Source organism: Pelmatolapia mariae, linkage group LG23, assembly GCF_036321145.2.
Source record: "Pelmatolapia mariae isolate MD_Pm_ZW linkage group LG23, Pm_UMD_F_2, whole genome shotgun sequence".
Taxonomy (NCBI): Eukaryota; Metazoa; Chordata; class Actinopteri; order Cichliformes; family Cichlidae; genus Pelmatolapia; species Pelmatolapia mariae.
Window position 1 is genome coordinate 42,366,743 of NC_086246.1, and position 23,491 is coordinate 42,390,233.

General features: G+C 39.8%; 1 protein-coding gene across 1 annotated transcript in view; it reads right to left on the minus strand.

The window, feature by feature from the left end:
- Positions 1–2,022: 2,022 nt before the first annotated feature.
- prdm5 (PR domain containing 5) overlaps positions 2,023–23,491 on the minus strand; it is a 42,398-nt gene continuing 20,929 nt past the window's right edge. Inside the window, exons 14-16 of the mRNA XM_063467277.1 lie at positions 15,396–15,481; positions 6,932–7,036; positions 2,023–2,331 (exon numbers count right to left, since the gene is read on the minus strand). Coding sequence (XP_063323347.1) covers positions 2,167–2,331; positions 6,932–7,036; positions 15,396–15,481 — 356 coding nt within the window. The 3' untranslated portion in view covers positions 2,023–2,166. The remainder of the gene's footprint in view (positions 2,332–6,931; positions 7,037–15,395; positions 15,482–23,491) is intronic.

Consider the following 23,491-nt stretch of genomic DNA (forward strand, 5'->3'; position numbering starts at 1 on the left):
AAACGCACATGATCTAAAATGTGAAGTTTACTGCAGCATACTGCAACATTTGTATGATTTCAGGAAGCCAAAGGCACATGTGGCAAGATTTACCAAGTTTGAATAACACACACAGCTCTCCCACTTCAGTACGATTCTCACAGTCATATCCTGGGATACCAGATAGCCTCTGCACAGGGACAGATGTGAGAAAGAGTCCCTACATCCACAGAGAGAAACCATCAGAGGCACTCTTTAGTGTGTGGTTTTACAGATCAGGCAAGTGGTGACTGTGGCTTCAGAAAGGGAAAAAAAAGCCTTAATTAGCCTTCACTCCCAGCAGACTGCCAACCTAAGAATAGGGGATAGATTAACAACGAGAACTGAACACTTTTAATCAACTCTCAGCCTCTTTTTCCTTGTACCCGCCCCCACCTTAATGTCAACAATCTACAAACACATAATTACAAAGAGTAGAGGAAATGGATGTTTCATAGGTGATGAGGTTTTATACATTTTAAAATACAAAGGTGTGAAGTGACAATTCACAGTCTCAGAATAAACTGCTGGAAAATGGGCATTAATCAAACGGAGAGTAATTGAAGGAGCAAATGGAAGTAGATGGAAAAAACAGAAAAGAAGTGCACTTTTATTGAAATGCATGAAGTTCTGGTTTGAACAATGATTTAAAAAGGAACAATGTAAACACATATTTTAAGGCACAAGACCCTTGGGACATTTATATGAAACCATACTCAACAAATCATTACCAGAATCAACAGAAACAGTACTTTGCATTTTCTATTTGCCCCAGATTTGAGAAACATTTGTCCAGAAATCTGTGACACAGGTATGCTAACAGGCTTTAAGCACCACTGCTTTTCATACAACAAGGTGTGGGAAAAGAAGGAACTGCTCAACCCATTCCTTAAGGTAAAGATGAAGGTCACACCCAACAAATCCATCCAAAAACAGATTTCAAGAAAGATGCAATAGCAATATGTTTACACTCTTCAGCTATCGTGTAAAAACTATTTAGGACCTATTTCAGATTTTCTAGGTATTTTCAGAACTCATAATGCTATAGCATGCTTCTAAAAAAGTACAGTACATCTGAACATGTTTGGACCTGTGCCTTGTATTTTCATCTTTACATATAATCTTCCATTTAAATCAGTAAAACATGAAGTGGGTTTTTTGTATTTATTACTTTAAATAAGACTTCTGGCCTGTGCTCTGTGTTGCTATAGGAACCATAAAGCTCAATAGAAAGACTGCATAAAAAACAACTGACATGGACATCTTGATGCCAATCATTGTCCTGTTTTAAGGCCTGTAATTCACCATTATGGCTACTAGAGTTTGTTATTTTTTGGAGCCAAAAATGACAATATTTGGGTGAAAGACTAGAGTGTTAAGTTGACATTCAAATCCATAGATTATGGATATCGATAAATTAATAAACTACTAGATTTTACTCAGCAAAAGTGAAATACACTTCTCTGCCACAGACCAGGCTGTGAAATTTGTCAGATAAATGCATTCAAATACTCAAAACAGCACCAACACCACAAATATGGTCAGAATCTAGTTTAGTGGCTCCATTTAGCTAAACAATTTTAGCTGAGGCCTGCAGTTTTTGTCACTTCGCTGGCTTTATTTTTCTGCCCTTGAGACTCATGCTTTGTTTTGCCTCCTGAACAAAACGGTTTAGCCTCCAACAGGAAAATATGTAGAAAGTGTACGGTTAAAACTAAAGTGCACAGAAAGGTTTTTGGTCACAACTTTTCTTCATCATTTGACAACTGGCCACAACTGTACAGTAAGGTATTCAGATAACAGTGGAATGGGTCATGTTGTGGCAGTATGTACAGTAACACTGGTTAGAGTTCAGAAAGACCGGAGCAGACACAGAGGCTCCGGAGGCAGATCAAACATATCTGGGATTCTGTTTGTTCAGATCTCCAAAAACAATATGGAAACAGTATGACCGAAAGAAAGTACAAATACACAGTCAATGTTTCAATTTTGAAATACTCGCCTTAATCTTTTCCATGTCCTACATGCATGTATCATTATTAGCAACATTTCTGCTATCTTTCTATCTGCATATCATCTTAGAGCACAAGACTGAAGTTTATCTGAAGAATAAGATCTCGTTTTTAGCCAGTGCTTCCTTAATTGGCTCTAACTCTCCGTTTCCCCGTGGACATTCTCCATATGGACTTTGAGGTAGTCGTTCCTGGTGAACTTCTTGTGGCACAGCTGGCACTCTGCCATCGGTCGGTTGGGGTTGTGCGTCAGCTTGTGCCTGCTGAGCATCTTCTTCAAGCTGAATGAAAGGTCGCAGACCTACAGAAAACAACAAATAGAGGATTATAGGAGTCATAATTACAGTATTTAAACACACTTTATTTAAATCTGGCTCATTGTAGAGCCTCAGTGCAACAAAAATGGGACACGCACTTGGCAACAGAAATGTCTCTTTTCTCCACACTGGTAGCAGGGGGAGGGGGGATGCACGCAACTTAACATCCATCTTAAATGAGGCATTTTACACTGTACAAATGACTTCAGGGCCCTCTATCAATCAGGATAATCCGCCAATGGCTGGCGTTCAGCTGCAGTTTAACATACAGCTTGGAGAATCGCAGCATGTGTCCTCCTCGCTCCATCTGCGAAGAACGTCAGCGCTATGAATTACATTCAGAAAATCTCCCAGACAGCTTACATCTGTGGGTGAACGGCAAATATAGAAGCTATGAATGAAAACAGCAGAACCATCACATGATACCATTCCAATAGTTTATCAGGTGGACTTCCACATTTTCATTGATGCGCTATCATGTTGTCGTTTATGTTGCTCCGGCAATCAATAAATCTGCTGCTGTGTCAGGAAAAATATTTTCAATTTTGCAAAGTGAAAGAAGGACAGCAGCTGATGAGAGCGAGAGAGAGAGGGGGGCCTCCACTTCTCATGGTATCCCAGATGTTGCTTGATGCTTCGACAACATTTTAATGCTGGTTTGACAGACGCTGCATTCAGAACCCCTCCAGCTCGTCTGGAAAATGTTCCTGGGACTGTGTGATCTCTTTGTCTGACTCAAAATCCACCCCAAAATAAAATCCACATGTTATTTCTATTATTTCTAATAGTTTATATGTTGAATTATTTACACGAACATGTCTCTTCCAAAGCTGGGAAAAAGAATCCAGATGAACGCTTGATGTTGCCGAGAGACACGTTCCAGTGATGCTTCACCGGAGATGAATGGGATACTGATTGTGTGTCCTCAAACGACAACTGTAGATGATTCTCAGTGAATATGGGCGCATATGTTGTTTTAGAATTCAATGATGTTGTGGATAGAGGATTAGTGGCGTGTTAAAGCTCAAATGATAATTTAAGAATCCAGACTGGGGCTTTAAGCTTTGTTTGAATAAGACATGCTTGGAATCTACAGTTACGAGCTTAAAGTACTCTGCGTGACTTCAGCGTCCACATCAAAAGTCAACAAAAACGGGATAACAGAAGTTGCATCAGTTTGAAATCTTCTGAGCTTTTGCCTTGAAGACTTTCAGCACAGGGAAAATCCATGTGAGTCGTATTATTATCATAGTTTTGGTTTTGTAGCAGTTTTAGTCAGTGTCTCTTTTTAGTTAGATCACTCACCTTATTTCTTAGTGTTGAGCTTTTTCCTGTATTTCTTGTGATTGTGTTGTTTTATTTTCTTTGTACATAGCATAAGTTTGCTCTATATTTGCTTCAACTTGAGCCCAGTGGTAGCATTTTTAGGGTCTACTGTAACAGGCCATGTTTTTGTTGAACTTTAGGCTAAAATAAATTTGCACAAGAAATAAACATTCATATTTCACAAGACTAGAATGATTTAAATATGCATTATCAACTCCACATGGCAAACTGGTGTAAGCAACATGAAAACATGCCATGGTTTATCTTTATTATATAATGCAGGTTACTAATTCTTACTGTTTCTCATTTCATATCCCTGTAGCCATTTTTGGCAGGTGGGGATCAGACAGGCCTCTGCCGCTGACCACCACCAAATTCACCCAGCCCTTACAGCAGGTGGTGGGCCTGCAGGAGGGGAGTGTGTTTTGGACATTTTGTACCATAAGAAGACTTCTGGGCAGACTCCAGACACACCCGAGAGATTATGTCTCTCAGCTGGTTTGGAAATGCCTCGGTGCTCTACCAGAAGAGCTGGAGGAGGATGCAGGGGAGTAGGAGATCTAGGAATCTCTGCTTAGACTGCCCGGATAAGTTGCAGAAACTGCATCTGTGATCTGAAGTTTACAGACACGCCAAGCCCTTTTAACTTCTTGATAGTACCAACACTTGGAACCATGGGATAGTCTCACGTTTAAGGAGAACTGTCTCTTGGAGCCATTTCTAAACAACTGCAGATTCCAAGATCAAGAGTTCAAATAAATGTATTTAAATACAAGTTGTTCAAATGTGTCACCTCTTTTTCAAGGTCTGGAAGGAGACTGAAAGTGTCACCCTCAGATGAGAGGAAACTGGTTAGGATGTTCAGGAACAATACAGGAACTACCAAGGCTCAAGTATGCTGGAAACTGCTGGAACAGCAGCAACACTATCCACAGTAAAATAAGTTTAAATCTCCATGGACTGAGCAAGTGCCCACCAAGACTTCAAGCTCAACTGAAATTTGCAGCTGCCCACATGGGCATGCCTTCTGGAGAAAATATGGTCAGACAACACAAAGATTGAGCTATTTGCCAACAATGATAAGAGGTATGCTTGGAGGAGTAAAGTTAAGCTTTCAAACATAAGATTACTGTACCAACGTTCAAGCATGGTGGTGGTAGCATCATGCTCCCAATCTGTTTGGCAACCAGTGGTCCTGGGACATTGTGCAAAGTGAACGGAATAATGAAGAAGAGGAACTAGCTCAAAATTCTACAACTTCACCTCGACTAGACTTGGAAAACTTGGAAACAGCTGAGCGTTCCAACAGGACAACGATCCCAAACAGACATCAAAACTCTATAAAGCAGGCTAACTTTAAGCCTCAATCTCAACCCAACTAAAAATTGGCGTGTTATGCTTAAAAGCAGAGTCTATGCCAGGATACAGCCAGTTTAAATGACTTAGTGGTCAAATATCCAGCCAAAATTCTGCCAGAAGTTTGTTAATGGCTAACAAAACTGTCTTGCTAAAGGGCATTTAACCAAATATTAGGGGGGATGTATGTATACATTGCAGTCTGCATCTATACTTTTGACCCTGTGTGGATTAATTAAAATCCCCAATAAATTCAAATTTGTTTTTTAGTCATTAAAAATATATGCTGTATAATCATTCCACCCTGGAGAAAGCACAGTTCAAAGAAGTCATTAAAAGCCCCAAATTAACATGACATTCAGGCTCGTGATGAGTGTATGGAAACTTCAGACCACAACTGTGGATGGATGGATGAATGATTTGCTGACGCTTGCTAAAGCAGTGACGCAACCCCTTTGTTTCTCTGCCGTGGCTGTCACATGATCCTACCGATATGTCTCTGTCACCTAATCCTCTTACTGTTGTATGTTTATATTTGTGTACCAAGTTGTTGCACTTTTTTAATACATCAATGTCATATTGATGGCTCCATTGTGAAGGTAATGTGAAGGTAATGAAAGCAAAGAAAATAGGGAGTTAAGGGAGTTGTCACATGGGAAAATGGACCTGCTTGATGAGCCCGTGAAGATTTGTGTCATGATTTCTGTTTAGAAAAGAGTTACATTCCTAATTTTGAAAAAAGGCATTTTCAGCTCCTGTTTGTTATGTACTGACGAATAAACAAGAAACAGTAACTGCTTTTCATACTCAAATCCCTTGAAAACCTCACAATTATTAGGAAAGTTTTAAATAACATCTCTTTTTCTGTGATTTCAAAGAGACTTATGTATATTTATTCACGATAGACATGAGAGATAATGATGTTCTTGGAAAGTGTTAGTCACACTAAACCAAAAAAATATGTGTAGCATCTGTGTGTACAGATTGGACTGTTATGACTAGCAGAAGCGGCTTACATGAATGAGTGTCTCTGTGACCAGGTCAAATCAACAGAAAAAGCTCCAACAAAATAACTTTCTTTTCAAAGTCTGTAAACTGTTGCTTGGGAATAAAAAAGCAATCGCAATGTTAATAATGTTTAAAGGTGTCCTGCAACCCACACCCCTGTATTGTTTAGCCAGCACCATAGTTCAGCGAGTTCAACTTCCAGGACAGTTGTGGCTTTATAAATGAAAAACAGAAAACACAAAATTGGACAAAAACAAAAGCAGGGAGAAAATTTTTCCAAACACTAAAAACAAATTCTGTCGCGTGTTCTCTCCTCAATCTCTGAGAATAATTATTACTCCTGCAGCATTATAAGCAGAGAGTAATTTCTCCCTCTGATCCTCTAAATGTGTTTATGTGAATCAGCCCACTGGGCCCCTCTAAAGAAGAAAGATCGCTATCTGCCTCTAAGTGAGCCCCAACTCTTCCACACATCTGGCCCTCTGCCAGCAAAACAAGAAAGAACAGACAGTGGTTGATGGTACGGAGGACCAAAACCGCCAAAATTGTATAAAATGCAATTAAATTAAAAATTAGATATGACATAAATTGATATTTCTGATTTAACTTGTTTTTTGGGAAAATAAATGTTAATGTAATAACTCTCCCATTTATTTTCTTTTTGAGTAAATTTCCTTTGTATTTATTTTTATTAATTTTCCATTTCTGTTGTGATGCTCGCATCAGGCAACCAATAGACACAAAGTTGAAATAAATGATAAATAATTAGTTGAATTTATTTTTTTTTTAATTCTTTAGACGCATTTATAGCTATAATTAATCTACTGAGTCAATTTATTGAGTCAATTTGTATATTTTAGGCAGTTGCAGTGTTCCACAGAGCTGCGCACTCACATCACATTGAAAAGGCTTCTCTCCTGTGTGAGTCCTCATGTGCTCGTCCAGTCCTCGTTTCTGACTGAAGGCCTTGTTGCACTCACTGCATTTATACGGCTTCTCCTGCAGTGAAAAACACACAAAGGCACAAATTTAAAGAGGGCACTTTGTCTGTCAGTGTACAGCAGAAAAATACATTAAACAATAATTCACCAGCTTTGGTCGCATATGGACAAAATCTGGAGGGAAAAGTGTAATGACAGACATATGTACAAACAGGCATGCACAACACAGTGGAAAGCACAATAAGATGTGGAAACACATACATTCACCTTCACGCACTGATGTTTTCTCACTTCACACCACAGCGGTCTCCCTGTGCGTTTATGAAGATATGAAATGAAAGATTGTACAGTGCCTGCAGTAGAGAGGAAATGAGCACCATAGAGGCCATCAAAAACACATGGATTCCTCAAAAGAGTAAGGAAAACAAAGGAGAGAAAATCTCTTTGAACGCGTATCAGTGCACTGGCACTCTGGGGCTGTAGAATATCACTCCTGCGTCTCCACACCTCATCGGTTTACCGAAGAACATTTCCTCTACGCCTTTCGGAGGCCTGTCTCACTGTCAGTCAAAGCAGCTATCTCACAGTGGGTGTGTTGACAAAAATCTCCCAAGTATGCCTGTGTGTGTATGTACAGTCGAACGGTAGGCGTGTGCTCCCCACTTCGAGGGGAAATGGCGGTGACACCTAAAAGACTTGAAGAGAAATAAGACGCATGTAGATAGCGAGGAGCTGTTTCCCAGTGTCACTCTTTGGAAAGCTGTTTTTGACGAGTCTGGCTGATAGCAGCGACTCTACCCATTTAAAGCTTAGTTGTCATGGGAACAGGGTGAATGCAGGAAGTTAGGGTCCTGGGAAAGGCACTATCATGTGGGCGGGGCAAGGAGCGCCCAATGACACAGGACACAAAAGGAGGTAAAGATCAGGTCCACTGCATGAGCGGCTTTAAGTATGCAACAGTTTGTGTGAATGTGACTGAATAAAAGGGACGATAAAGCTGGGTCTGTGTGTGTGTGTGTGTGTGTGTGTGTGTGTGTGTGTGTGTGTGTGTGTGTGTGTGTGTGTGTGTGTGTGTGTGTGTGTGTGAGAGAGAGAGACCGCCGTCTCAAGGAAACAAACTCTGTCTTGATCAGTGTGATGCAAATTTCCACTTAAACCTGCAACCATAACAAGTTCACTTCTTTTTCCATCAGGGGAGGAGGGTTCATCTATGAAAGACTGAAAAGTATGAAAGGTCAGTGTTCAAAGGTCCCGAAACACATGGATGGACTTAGGTGATGTGGTGTACCCAGAATGCATCACTACGACCCCGGTAACATCGAACATCTGTACCTGGTGGCCTTCACTGTTCAGCAGCTGTTCCCCCTTTGACATCTGACCTGGCCATTCTTCTGGATCTGACCACTCTCCAAAAAAGTGCACATCTATACATGCAAGGATGGAGTCTCGTTTAATTACTCCAACAGAGCACATCTTCTCGTATGACATTTTAAAAGCTGGTATTTGTAAAGCAGCATGCCAACGGCACGTTGTTGTACTCTATTAGGCTTCAGGCTCCAACCAGATATCAACAAACAGCCCATTGTAGGTTTGAATGGTTTTCAGACATGCTAGCAGCACGGCTCCAGGCTGTGTCAGTCTGCCAGTCTGTCTGCTTGGTTGTTTTTTTCCTCTCCTTTGATCGAGAACGGAATATCTTAACAAATACTGGATGGAGTGCCGTGTTCTTTTGTGCAAACATGCGCTGTCCTTTTTTGTCTAGAACCACAACAAGATTGTATCATAAAGGCCTGAGTGAAATGCCAAAAATAAGATATTTCACTCAGGCCTTTATGATATTATGGCTTTAATCAATATTAGTCGGTCCAAAAAATTTGCAAAGGTGCAATGTCAGCTTTGAGTTAATGTGCAAAAACTGAATTGATTAAGATGTTGCCCTGAAAACAAGGAGAAACTGCATGTATTCAACATCGTTCATTTTGTGGTTTAACGTAAAATTGTTTTAATTATAAAGGTGGTGACATTATCAAAATGACAAGCATAATAATAAAAGTGTGTTTACCAGACATATCCCAACAGGTCTCTTATTAACACAACCTGAAAGCTACAAATGTAATGTTATTTTCTATCTACACACTTTTTTCTTGTGTCTGTTTTTATGTTAATTGTCTTAACTTAATACTTTTATTAGAAATTACAGTCTTGGGCTAAAACATTTAAAAACTTCCTTTCTTGGAAAAAAAACTTGAGAAGAACATCCCACTTTATTTAAAGAGGACCAATAATGCAGCTCTAGCTTTTTCTTGATCTCTCCTAGAGTCGCTTTGCATGATTAATTATTAAAGTTATTCTTTATTTATCTTTTGAATGGAAGATGAATCCGAAAGATAAATAATTCAGAACCAGGACACGCTGGAGAAATTATATCTCTTAGCTGGCTTGAGAGTGCCTGAGTGTAGCTCCTGGATGAGCTGGAGGAGATGTCCAAGGAGAGAAAGGTTGAGACCTGCACTGTTAGTGGATGGATGAATGCGTGTATGAATGAATGACTAATTGAGCTTGATGCACCCACTCAGGTCATCCGCTATCTTAAACAAACAGTTTTAACTCAACTCCATTTAATTTTATATATTTTTAATTCTATCGATTTTTTAAATTTACCGTATTTTTCAGACCATAAGGCACACCGGATTATAAGGCGTACTGTTGATGAACGTGTCTGTTTTCATACACCGGATTATAAGGCACATTAAGCGAAACAAAACAGTCAGATAAGTCAAACTTTACTCAACTCATTCTTCTTGCTTCCTCCACTTCTGTACCATTGATTCATTAATGTTGAATTCTCTCGCAGCTGCTCTATTCCCATGTCGTTGCAGTATACTAACCCTCTGGGGTCCAGGGTATAATTGGCCGTTTTTGACTACTTTTTATTTGACCTCTACATTTCACCTTTAAAAACTGTTTATCTTGCCTTGTTTGGTATCATTATTTTCAGCACAACCTCAAATATCTGAAGTTATTTTTTCATTTTGACATACTATATTAGCACAATTGATCTAAATTCAGGCAAAAAATTCAAAATCCGAGTAGAAAAAAGTTATATTTTTTACTGTAAAACCCACAAACATGTTTAACGAATCATTTTCATAACTTGAAATGCAAATACAAATTGTACATTTCTAAAAATTATGCACAAGTTTTGCAAACAACAAAGTCATATGGTACTATTTACCTCAAAATGCAGCCAAGGCCTGAGGCGTTTTTTTATATAACCATTTAAATCTATTTACAGAACAATCAGGTGTTCTGCATCAAATAAGAAGGCACACAAGTTATTTGTGCCAGTCCCAAAAAATAGTTTGTGTTCAGTATAAGACAGAGGACAACACTACAGGCCTAAACCCTGCAGGTCTGACAGCAGGTGTATCAGTCCTGTTTTACATGTGGAGACAGCGTTTACACTGGAATCTGCCTTTGATGGCTTTTTTGGAGCAAATGTGACATTCAGCAGTATAACTGACACACAAAACAAAACACACAACACACTAACTATAGCCTCCAAACACGCTAAACGTCACTAATCTCTCACATGTGAAAACTCGCTCTCTCTCTTTCTTTCGCTTGCCTGCTTTCCGTCGCGGGAGTCACTCCTAAAACTTCCCCCTCTCCCTAAATAACCAAGTGCCACATGTTGCCATATCATTTTTTTGATTGGCTGACATGGTAAACTTTAACACCAATAGGGAAGAGGTGTTTTTTCTTTTTCTTTTTTCACTCGCAAGCGGAGAGTGTTTGCTAGCGCTGTCCGTATAAAACGCCGTTTTACCGTTCTTCCCGCTGATGTTTTTTGGTTCAGAAAAAACATCGCGTGTATTTTTTTATCATAACTCTGGTTCTACGTGACCCATCGACACAATTCAAAAACTGGTATATAGTTTGAAGTCCACACTTTCGACCCAAGTTGAAATGGAGTCTCTGAGTCGCTGCATCTTGTAGCTGTGTCGTCTTAAATTGGTCATGTGATTTTGACGCGCCGGCGCGGCCGTCGACCCCAGAGGGTTAATGACTAACCTCGTATTGTGGATGGATGATCTCAGTTGTTGTCCTTAGTGAAGTTTAGTCCGTTTACAGCATCCTGCCATGCAATTGCATTTGTCCCTAACCATCGGGAACCCTCGCGTTAACTTTTTTCGAGTGGAAAAAAGTTAGCGTTCATCCTCCAGCTTCACTGTGTTTATGTTATGCTAACATAGCTGTGTCGCTAGCGATCACATAGCATATATGCCAGCTAGCCCAACTTCAGTAACCCTACAAATGTTACTGCTGTTTAGTTTTCAGTCTTCATTTATGTTGGAAGTGATTGCAGAGCTGTATGTTTTAATTTTTTCAGAAATCTCTCAGTCAGAACATGCTATATCATGTTTAGGTGGAAACTAGCGAGCTAACTTTCTGCTAACTTCTAACTCCATTAAATTGAATAAATTCTGTTTTCATGGATGCCTGGATGTTAAACTTAATTGTTACACCTGGTAAAGCAGCAATGCTGATCATTTTATTAAAGATGGAAGAATTTAGACACTTTTTAACTCTCAGTGATGCCGCAGTGTTCGTTTGACTTTGGGACCTGAAGCGGAGTTTGGACCCGGATTACTCCGTGAGGCTCCTGACTACGGTAGCCGTAATGCTCCGACAATCCATCAAGCGGTGCAGCTTCGTAGCTTACCAAAGTCATAATAAAACATTTTTTGACAGATTTTTGAGCGCCGTGTACCACATAAAATTGGTTCAAGGTCAGTAAGCGCAACCAGAATTCAAACATAAGGCGCACCGGATTATAAGGCGCACTGTCGATTTTTGAGAAAATGAAAGGATTTTAAGTGCGCCTTATAGTGCGGAAAATACGGTATATAACGCCTAATCACAACAGCAGTTGCTTCGAGGCACTTTATATTGTAAGGTGAAGAGCCTACAATAATGTTAGTTGAATTATTATTTAATATGTATTTATTATTAAGTAATAATAAATTAATTAGAGCTGTCCTTTTTCCTTTGACATCATATAGAGCCAGAAAAAGCCGTCTAAAACCGAGAGCTTGTCTCACATTAATTAACTGTACATTTACAGACCTCACTTTTTGAAACTTGGCCATGTTTAGGATGAGCATCCACACTGGCACAATACATATTAACAGAAACTAAAGAAAGGCATAATAGATCACCTCTGAGACTCACGCATGAATCAAGTAGAGCTTTTGCCTTTTGGGAAAAAGTGAAAGGGGCTAATTTCATGAGTAAACTTTAGTGTGACACATTAGTCTTATTAAACTTACATATAAAGCATTAGCATTTAGAAAATAGGAAACTGGGGAATTGGAAATTCTATTCCATATGGCTGAAAGATGACCAGCTAGTGTTTCTGTAACCACAGAACAAACAGCCATATCAGTTTTCATTGAAGATCAAAATTATTTTAAAAATACTTTAACTTCCAAAATATCGTCATCAGACGTGTTCCATCTTGGTTTGCAGATGATGTGGTTTGCGGTATAAACACAAAGCACACAATCTCCAGTCACATCCATCTCACATCATCTGTACATTAACAGTGAGCTGCAGCTCTTTCAGCCAAATGACATTAATTTTTCTCAACAGTGACTTCATCTGCCTCTGCTGTGTGTAACTGTTCAGCCCATTTCTCAGAGCGCTGTGAGCGAAGGCAGATCTGGGAACACTGGGAACAAAACATCAGTCAGTTTAATCAGCTGCACGCTACAAAATCATACCTGCATGTTCTTACGGAGTCACAGCAACCTGGGCAGGTTACCTTCATTATCGGCACAGTGTAACAGAGCGATGTGCTCTGGACAGCATTAAAGAAGAACAAATCTTTGAAATTAACTATGCTGACAGGCTTCGATTGTCACAGTCAGAGTTGTATAAACTGATGATGGAAGTCTATGATGAAATGCATATTAGGTCTCATTCGTCAAAAGTGACACTAACGCACACATCCAGATGGTTACAAAGAGCGCATGGAAAGTGTCGCTTTGGCAGAGAACTTTAGTGGGTTGAGAAATGACGCAGGAAAATGAGCCGTGTCCCAGCACAGGAAATGACCTCATGACATTTAGAGGGAAGCCTACCTTTTCTTTTCCCCACCCCAAACATGGCCTCATTTTGCAATTACATGTTCACACCATAAAACAAATGCTTGTTATGAATTTTCTACATCCTCAAACAGCTGTGTCTGTTATAATGAAGTAAAAAAAAAATCTCTGAATGTGTTCAAAGCAAAGTGCAAGCAATTTTTTTCCAATTCTCTCCCCTGTCTGTCACTACACCACTGCTGCCTTTTTATCCATAGGCCTTACTGGACAAATTATGAAACTGGTGGTTATTGCCTTATAATTAAATTTACTGGGAAAGTCACATATGTTAGACACAGAGTTCTCACACTATCTTGCATTAGGCAAGGTGTGTGAGAGTTAATTCATTCCTCATGCAAACGCTGCACTTTACACAGTGGTACACAAAAGAAAAACCCAAAGTGTGCGCTCAAGGTACACGTGGAACGGAGCCGGCATCCCATTCACTCTTTCTGTGTCTGCACCTATTCACTGTCTTATCATCCTTTATCTAATCCGTCTGAATTATGCATGGCAGGTCAAATGTCTACTAAGCAGACATCACATATGCTGATCTATTTACTTTTTGAGGTCAAAAAGAATAGTACCAGCCACCTGGTTGGCTTGTTAATAATATCAGTGAACCTAAAAAAAACTCACAGACAGACAAGCAAAGACTGTCTCTAGACTCATTATGTCTTCTGGAGAATGGCGAACCACTGACGGAGGTGTAATTTTGCGTTAACTGGCAGCAGACAATGGCCTGACAAAATCTAGCAAAGAAAAGAATGTTAAGGTGTGTGATGGCCGGACGTGCAGCCACACAACTCTGAAGTTGGGCAAAAGATTTGCTCTGGGATGCAGCACTAAAATATACAGCAAGTGCTAATTGGGCCAACCAAGTGCAGCTTTTTCATGGAAATTTCTCTCTGGCCAACTTTGAGACAAACAACCACTGTTTCAAAACTATCACTAAATGTAGACGTATAAAAGGTAGGCATAGAGATGGTGGCTTCTCAGAATTAACATTCGGTTGCTGCCATGTTGGTTTTATTTTGTTTTGGACTTAAGTTACCTTATTGGCTAGAATGCTAATTTATCATTTACCGCTAGCTAACTTGGTTAGCAAGCTGCATTCATCAACTGTGCAGGTACAACTCACACCCACACATATCAGCTAATTGATAACACTGCACAGTCTAGGGTGACCAGATCCTACAAGCTAAAATGTTCGCCAAACACTGTTTGTGTGGGACAGTGTTGGACACGTCAACAAGGCTGAAAGAGTCTGAAATGTTCATATCTAACCTAAAAAAAACCAAAAACAATAAATTGTCCATTTTACCAGAGAGTCCAAATACATTATTGCTGTTTTTCTGTTTAATAACACTTTTGGGTTTCAGTTTGAAAGTATCCATAGACTGACGCACCTTTTTTTAGCCATATCTAAGAATTTTAGCGGTTTTTATCCAATTATGACACACATATGCCGAGTCTCCTCACACAGTGCTTTCCCTTGTGTAAAACTGAAAAATAACTTGTTGTTTCCATGATATTCAACAAAATCTGCACAGCTTTTTTGGTTATTTGGACATTTCCTTGGTGGCATTAGACTAACTTTCTATGACTATAATAAAAGTACTGGCAGTCTGTAGTACCCCTCAGCCTCCTAGTAGACACACCTATAGTATAAATTTCCAAATTCAAGGTCACTTCCTTCTCGAGATGCTGCATTCACCAGATTTTGAGAAAACTTTGTATCTGACTTTAAAGTTGAGTTCATTAAGATTCAAATGTGTCCAACATTTTTAGCTGATACACCTAAGGTATCAATTTAAAACTTCTATGTTGCTTTTTTGCCCAACAGGGTGACAGCTGAGGGGTAAAAAGCTTTCCCTTTATAGGTAAAAGCCAGACTTTAGAAAAGTGCATGTGCTGTAGAATGTCCCACATTTGAGAAAATTGGGGGGGATTGTCTCAAATTGTGGGATGGGAGACTAGGAATAAAGATGCTGTGTGATCCCATATAAAGTAGGACATCTTTTGTTTGTGCCAGCCAGATATTAGTCATAAAAATACTACAAAAGGCAAAGCAATACACGCAAACAAGGTAAAGGTCTGGAAACCACTCTTTGGGCATCGCTATAATTCATCCACAACAGTCAGCTTTCGTCTGGGACAGCCAAGAGTATAACAGCTTCATTTCGTGTACAATGGTTAGTATCAACGAACAATACAAAACTAGGAAAGACAGGAAAGAAAAATTCAGTAAGAAATGGAAAAACTTACACGAGTGTGTGTGCGGATGTGCATCTTCAGGCCATCGTTCTTGCTAAATGCTTTGTCACAGTAAGGACACTGATATGGGCGCTCACCTAGGAAAGGAACACCATAATACATCATATATGTATATGAATTTGATACTGTATCACAGAGGAGTAAACAGTTTTTGAAACTCGTACGTATATCAGTAAGGCATCACTTGTAAAGAACCCCACAAAGAAAATATGAAAGAACATGTATGCTGCTCACTTTAAGGCTAGCGCTAGCAGCACAGAGGTCGGGAGATACGGCTACTATCAGTGCAAGAACTAGTGCAGTTAGTTGTCGCACATGCAAATAAATGGAATGAAAGTAACTACTTTGTGTACAGCCTCTAATTGGGACCATCAAACATGTGACTAATCTGGCCCACTGGATGGCTTTGGAAACTGTGAAAACTACAGTGGAGTCATCACAGATATCGACAGGTTCATTTGCCTAACTTGTGATTGATTTTAGCTGACAGGAGTAGAGTAGCACCAGGTGTTGTCTTCTCATGCTGTAGCCCATGTGCTTCTAGGTTAAATATGCTGTTTATTTGAAGCTCTTCTGCATACCTTGATTGTAACATGTGGTTATTTCAGTTGCTGTTGCCTGGTTATTAGCTAAAAGCAGTCTAACCATTCTTCCTCTGACATAAAGAAGGCATTTTCACCCAGAGATTTAGTCTTTTTTAGTCTATTCTCTGTAAACCCTAAAGATGGTTTGCGGTAAATATCGTAGTAGATCAGCAGGTTCTGAAATACTCAGACACCAAACAGCCATGTCATGTTTAAAGTCATTTAAATCACTTTTTCCCATTCTGACTATTTCTCGACGCTGGGTTTGATGTCTAAAACTACCCCTGCTCATTCATATATTCTGCTGCCTTTGCCCTATTCAGTAAACTGTGTTTTTGTCCTGCCCCAATACAAATTTGACCTGGTTACTGGTGAAGAACTTCTCATTCATTGTGATGCACACTGTCTTTCCACTGCAGAGCTAAAGCCTGTGTTGGCTCGCTATCTTAGCTTCAACTGACCAACCGTTTAGGAGCACATCACAGGCAATGTGGCTTCTCTTGGTTGGATCAAAAACATTCAAGCCAACCTCCTGCAGATCCTATCTAAGCGCACACCGCTGATGACAAAGAGAAAGTGACAAGCTGTCAGTCAAACGGTTCACTGACACATGGATCTGTTTACCTTGCACTGATCGACGGGCCAGATAAGAGCCACAGAACGGATTTCTAATCTATAGAAGGGATATGAGGTAACCTATAGGACTGTGCTGAAATTAAAGATTCTGACAGGATAATACAGTACAAAAACTGACAAAAAATGCGGGTTCCATTATTGCCTAATTTAATTCATACTCTGCAAACTAAACATTAAATTCACCCTATGTCTAGAAAACTGATACATCAGGAAATCACAGTGATCTAGATTTTTTTTTTCTCCATGTGAAACTTAACGAATCTTGGCTGAATTTATATATATATATATATATATTTCTGCCTGCAAGTGCTCACAGTACTATTTAATGAAACGCTATCAAAACAGATACCTAAAGCTACACATTTGTTGTTCATTTCTTCACTACAAGCATCTAATTTCTTATCAGCTTCACAGTAATCTCTCTTTAGTGAATAATTGTTGAACAGGCAAGCAAGGAATTTTATTGATGGGGGAGATGTTTTACCCCTTTAAGTAATAAGGTTAATTAGCTGTGTTTCCGTGGGATTCAAAATGCAGAGATGCTTATTAAATCAGAAAATCCATCTCGGGAATAGAAGAGTAATATTATCCTACCGCTATAAACAGGACTGTGTTGGGGTGATTTTGTGCTTCTGTTTCTAGCATTAGGTCCATCTCTGTTTCAACAACCACGATATGAAAGCTTGGGCAAGGTACAGCATTTTTTTTATATTATTTTCTAAAGACTAAGTTACAAAAACAAAAGGTCGAGGGCTTTATTCTTAACACATCCTACAAAGCCTGCATCTTTCAACATTAAAGCTACAGCAGCTGTCATGTGCCAAACATACAAATTGGGCTCTAAACACACCATAACCCCCCCCCCATAACCCCCCCTAACCTCAGGTTGGTGTGCAAAGGATTTACGTGACATATGTGAACTGATTACACGTACTGAAACATGTGCATGAGGGCAGCTCAGCATTCTGTCCCAAAATCCCCTTCTGAGCAATTTCAGCCTCTAGGAGGCCTTTTGTTGACAAACAGGAAAATCTGAATCCCAGATGTGTTTTCAGACAAACCCTATGTCTTATGTAGCATGTGTGGTATCAGGTTAAGGCCCAGCGCTAGCCTTGGGGAGTCCTGGGGAAGGCATTAGTGTGCTAATAGCACCAGAGCACAGAGTGCTAGTGTACTCTGCAGCTTGGATCACATCCCTCCCAGGAGCTGGCTATTGTCAGCAAATATACAGCACAGACAACCACACCCTGCTAACACTGAGCGTTGCTACAAGTGCATACCAATTCACCTACTTAACCTATACACTCTTTGGTTCTGAACATGTGTGTTTCATCAAGAAACTACAAACAGATTAATTGATGGTATCCAATATTGTAAAAAGAGGTCAGTAATAAATATGGTCTCTTCAAACACCCTACTCAAAATCAGTTCTGTTCAACGGTCAAGGCTTTTCCAGGGTTTCAGTCTGATTGGACTAAAACAAGAACCCCTCAATCTCTTAGCGGAACAGGAAATAAACAAATGCTACTTGGAAACCAAAGCAGTAACTTCGGAACATTGGTCTCTATTATTCAGCGTCTGTTCTGCCGAGTGTTACTGTAACTAGAAACCCTCCACTTATTCTCCAGATTGAGCCAGATTGTTTGGGGATTATGAGGGGTGGCTGCAGCACTGAGCCAGGGCTTTATGTGTGTGGAGATGGTAACTGATTTAGCATGTGCTGAAACAGTACACCATCTCTTTGACCCTGGGTGTCTCCCCCAGCCCCCTGCTGTGGCCCTCACACTCCTTGTCTGCTAATCGATCCGTTTGGCACCCCTCGTGCGTTGTATATGTGTGCGCATACGGCCGTGTATCTGGTTAGCAGATGGTCGGCTTTGTCGTTTTGCCTGCCGCACGGCGTTCGTGTTATGGAGAATGCTTTGTAGCTTCGGGGCTCCAGTCTGAAAGACATTAGCGCTGTCCATCAGAAATTAATTCCTGGCTTCCTCCAGTTTGGGGGAGACAGTGGCCCTCCGCTGTCCTTCTCTCCGCTCTGTGCCACATGCCGACAGGGGCCAGGGAGGTAACGTGATATCAGTGTGTTAAAGATGATAAGAGATTGCCTTTGATGAGCCATAGGAACGTCCAACAACTTTTACACTTGACCTTTCCATTATAGCAAAGGGCTCAGAAGTTTTCACCACTTCCTCAAACAATTCGCTCAAAGTACCATACCAAGGTACCTCTATCGAGACGAGTCTGTGCCCGAGCCTCGCCACACATGTTGCAGATCTGATCCAGACGTACCTCAAAACCAAGCCCTCAATCCAAATTAACCATCTCAACACCCATGCAACAGTGACGTACTATTCATCATCGAGACAAACAATAATTCACTACATGGTGATTTTGCTTTACAAGATTGTAACCATGACCACAGTCAAGACAAACAAAGTCATCTGTACGTAAATAGGTTCAGTGATTCCAGAGTTCTGCCAGATGTCAGTTCAGGGGCAGCTGTTCTGGCGTGAGACCGCTACAAGCTGAAATGTGTAACTTTAAAAACATCAAAATACGGGCTGCATATAATTACTATAAAAAATGATACCATGATCAAGACAATTAGTAACCTCCAAGCTGTGCCAGCAGTATGGATAGTATAAGTTAAAACATTATAGTATTACTATGTGTATTGCTTCTAATATAATTTGTGGTCTCGCTGAGAAACTTATTTGTACAAAGAACAGAGCCTTTCTTATCTTGTGCCAGGGGGCAATCTCTATTACAGCAACCCAGTGTTTAAAAAAAAGCACATTGAATATTAGTTTTCTGGCACGGCCATCTGTGTAATTATACAAATGTTACAAAACTCAGGTGGCAATGATTTACCAACGTTATACAGAGCACACAACTGCAGCACACGCCTCTGAGTAAATGCTAGCATTTACTGGCCCTTGCTCTACATCTGTGGAAACCATATACAGAGAGCTGTATTTACATTATCTACTGTATACAACCTGTTAATATTAGAATGCAGGGTTTGGCACTAATGATTATCTGGTGGCCTGCATGGCTGAGATCTCGGTCTTTTCAAATTGGCGGCGTGGCAGGGTTCATCAAGCTGTTAAACATGATGACATTAACAGGTTATTTGTATGTAAATGTGCTTAATGAAAAGAGTAATCTCCATAAACAGATACACGCCTGTGAATACAAAGTATCTATTTGTAGCCTGTAGTGTGAGTTCTACTGACCAATCACGATTAAGTTGCATGGAGACACACAATATGTGCGGTGACCAAAAGAGGGACTGTGATTGTCGAAATGTAACCTCACACTGATTGGTTATTATCTGGCAATGATTTAAATATAACAATACAGCGCCATTTATAACAACAGGTCAAACAGGAAGCTTTGACCACTGATATCAAAAACCTAAAAGTTGTCCCCAGAGACTAAGTTAGCAGACTAGATTACTGGCTCCCAGATTGTAGAAATAGATATAAGTTATACAGTAGAAAAGCTACAGTAAGCTGAAAAAATTTAATGGTTATTGATGTTTTGCCACTTAAGCCTTAATTAATATCTATTATCAGCATGAGGGGCTAAAGTCAAGCTTCTGTCTAGCGAATCATTTTCATATTTTTAATTTGGATTATTAAAACATACACAAATGCATATACCCAGACGGTGCGCACACAAAACCTGGCAGTGATTTAATCTATTTAGATCTAATTTATCCAACCAGATGACACATATTAAAGCTAAAACTATAAAGATGAAGACAGCTATGGTTGTGTGATGCTTTTCTTAGTTCTCTGAACCGAGCTGCACCACAACCAGAAAATATATTTTTTAGAAGAGGAGCTCTAAGAAAGATCCCTTTCTTAAAAATTAGTAAAGGAACAACCTGACTATTTGTTTCTTTAAGCCATACAAGATGATGCTTAAATTAGAAATCTGATTAGAGTAATCTTCTCTCCAATGTCTCTCTGTGTGCTTAACCTTGTTCTGTTCCAGTACTTGATTAATCTAAGGGTATTTAGTGCTAATGTGTTCCTTTTAACCCAATCGTGCTAGGTGACACATAGTGGTGTTGATGCATCCCATCTCACAGCAATTTAAACAGGACTTATTGTGTTCACTTATTCAACTAGAGTAGTTTTGCATGATTCACAGTTCAAATTAATCCTTATTTATCTTCTGCTGTGCCCTGGTGAGCTGCATCCACCACCTGAAACAAGCCATTTTGTCTCCTCTCTGTTTAAATCCTTGTTTGTGGTCACCACATTAGTTGTTGCATGTGAAAACTATAATGTCTGTAACTAAGATAAAGATCTCTGCAACAGCAGTGGTATAGGAAAAGAGGGAAATGAAACAGGAAGCAAGGTGATTCCATGTTTGTTCCAAGTTTTTTTTTCCTCCTCACATTCTCAGGATGTTTCCAACTATGTAATCTGGGAATCTCTAGGCACCTGCACTGATAGATATTGAAACTGCGATAAATAACAACGCATTAATGTCTCCAAACTGGCTGCAGCATTTGTAAGGGTGACAACAGCAACCATAAACGTTCCTAAACGCCAACCTCCCTTTAAGGCCATGTCCACACTAATACGTTTTCGTTTGAAAACACATCTTGTTCTCTCCGTTTTGGCCTTCCACACTGAGACGGCGTTTTTGGTCAAGGAAAACGGAGCTTTTTGAAAACGCTCCCAAAAGTGGATAAATTTGAAAGCTGTTTTCGTGTTGCAGTGTGGATTGTGAAAAACGGAGGCTTTCAAAAACGATGACGCATTTTAGTCATATGATGCAGTCATGTGACCAATTCAACTAAGATGGCGGACGGCATTGTACAGCAGTTGTTTTGTTTTTTCCCATTTTTCTCAGCCCTATTAAAGATTAATATCAGTTTGTACATGCTCCTCATAGCTTTTCTTCAAACAAGACGGAATGTTAATTTCGGTGTATTTGGTACGTCTCCTAGTCTATATTCTAACTCGCTTTTGCAACATTGTACTCTTGTGTTACTCGAAGCAACAACTCCACCTCATTGTCAGTCCATTTAAAAAACTCGGTGCTTTTCCTCGACATTTTGCCGTGACGTTTCAAAGAGCCGGAAAGTAAATAAACGGCAGACCGAAATGAGGCAGGTCGAATCGTCATACTTTTCACGCATGCGCTGGGAAAGTAAGCGTTTTCAGTCGTTTCAGTGTGGATGAAAAACTCTTCGAAAACGACTGAAAACGATAGTGTGGACGTGGAGCATTTTTAGACGAAAACACCGTTTTCAAATTTATCCGGATTAGTGTAGGCGTAGCCTAGGCCAACTTTCTTTGGATGGGCTACCTCTATCGCATGGCTTCTGCAAGCAGAACATCATTCCTCACTTTTAATTGGGAATGGAAACTTCTGAAATCTTGTACATATTCAAGCCAAAATCTTACGCAGAACCTTGAGCACAGGGGCACTGTTTAAAATGTACCCAAAAATCCCACTAATTGACATCAAATAGAGCAAAACGCCAAACATTTAGAGCACCTGAAGGCTCATGTTTTAGCTCACAGGGGATCTTTTGCACATAAGCTGACATCACTATTTAAAACTGGCCATTTTTACTGAGCACACACTATGTATGACAGAAAATATGGAAAAGTCAAGTCAGCTTTAAAGCTCTTGTTTTTTTGTTTGTCTTCTTTCTTCTTGTTAAATTTAATTAAAAAATTTGCTTGTAATTAGTTGGTTATGTGGGTGATTATGAACTTTTACAACACAATTTCCTTTATGATCAAAAAGGAATGGTACACTGGAGACCAGTGCACGTGTCAAAAGTCTGACTGTTGGCGTGTCATTTTTAAAGGGTTAAAAATTACACTCCAATTAGTTGTTACGCAGCTCATGGGCTTACACTGCTCGTTGCCAACGTGAAATGTCCTATGATGTCAGTATAACAGCAAGTCACTGGGCTCTGTCAACATTTTCCCTTGGCACAAATAATTTTCATGACCCCACTACGGTTATTCACCACTTCATGGCACACATGGTGGGAAAATCTGCTCTCACTGAGCTGTGATGTGGATTAGAACATATTCGCTCCATCACAGGGCCAAACAGAATAATTTAGAAAATGATAGAAACATCCATCATGACTACAGACTTCTACCACGTCCTCATCCAGCTTTTTGACAGCTCACATTTTATGGGTGATCTCATAAAGGGTGCTCTGTGAGAAGATGCCTGTCTTTGTGGCACTAAAACTAATTTGCCCAACATGATGTTCTAACAAAATTAAACTGAAACTAAATCCAAGTCACATATGCACTACATCTCTTCCAAAACATTTTATGCTCTCAGGTTGATTTTCTTTCAATTTTCCCTTTAATCCATTTCACACTTTTTGTATCCTCGTTATTCGCCTGTTTCTCTCATAATGCTCCGTAGTGTTTGATGGTAAAGTGATACAGGAAGGAAATCTCCAAGGAATCCTTACAAAGTCCTCTGTGTTTAGCAGGTAAATAATCAATGCCGACTTGTTCCTGTGAAGCAGGAAGACAAACAAGATCAAGCTTTCCCGCCTTCCATCCAGGGGAACTGCTGATTTACAGGCATCTAACTCAGCTAGTGGCCTTCTTAGGAGATCACCCATGGAAAAGAAAGCGGTTGTGGAGATTTGTACTTACACTAACAGGCTCATTTTATCTACATATTCACAGATGAGCTACATGAGCTGTGTGAAATCACTCTTCACTGTGTGAGAACAAGATGATTCTTGTTAGGGTTGTCGCTCAGGGAACGACTCACGCTGTTCACCAGAGCTTATTTTTTTCCCTTTTGCCCAAAAACACAACAAATAACAACAACAACGACAAAAAACCCAGCCTATAG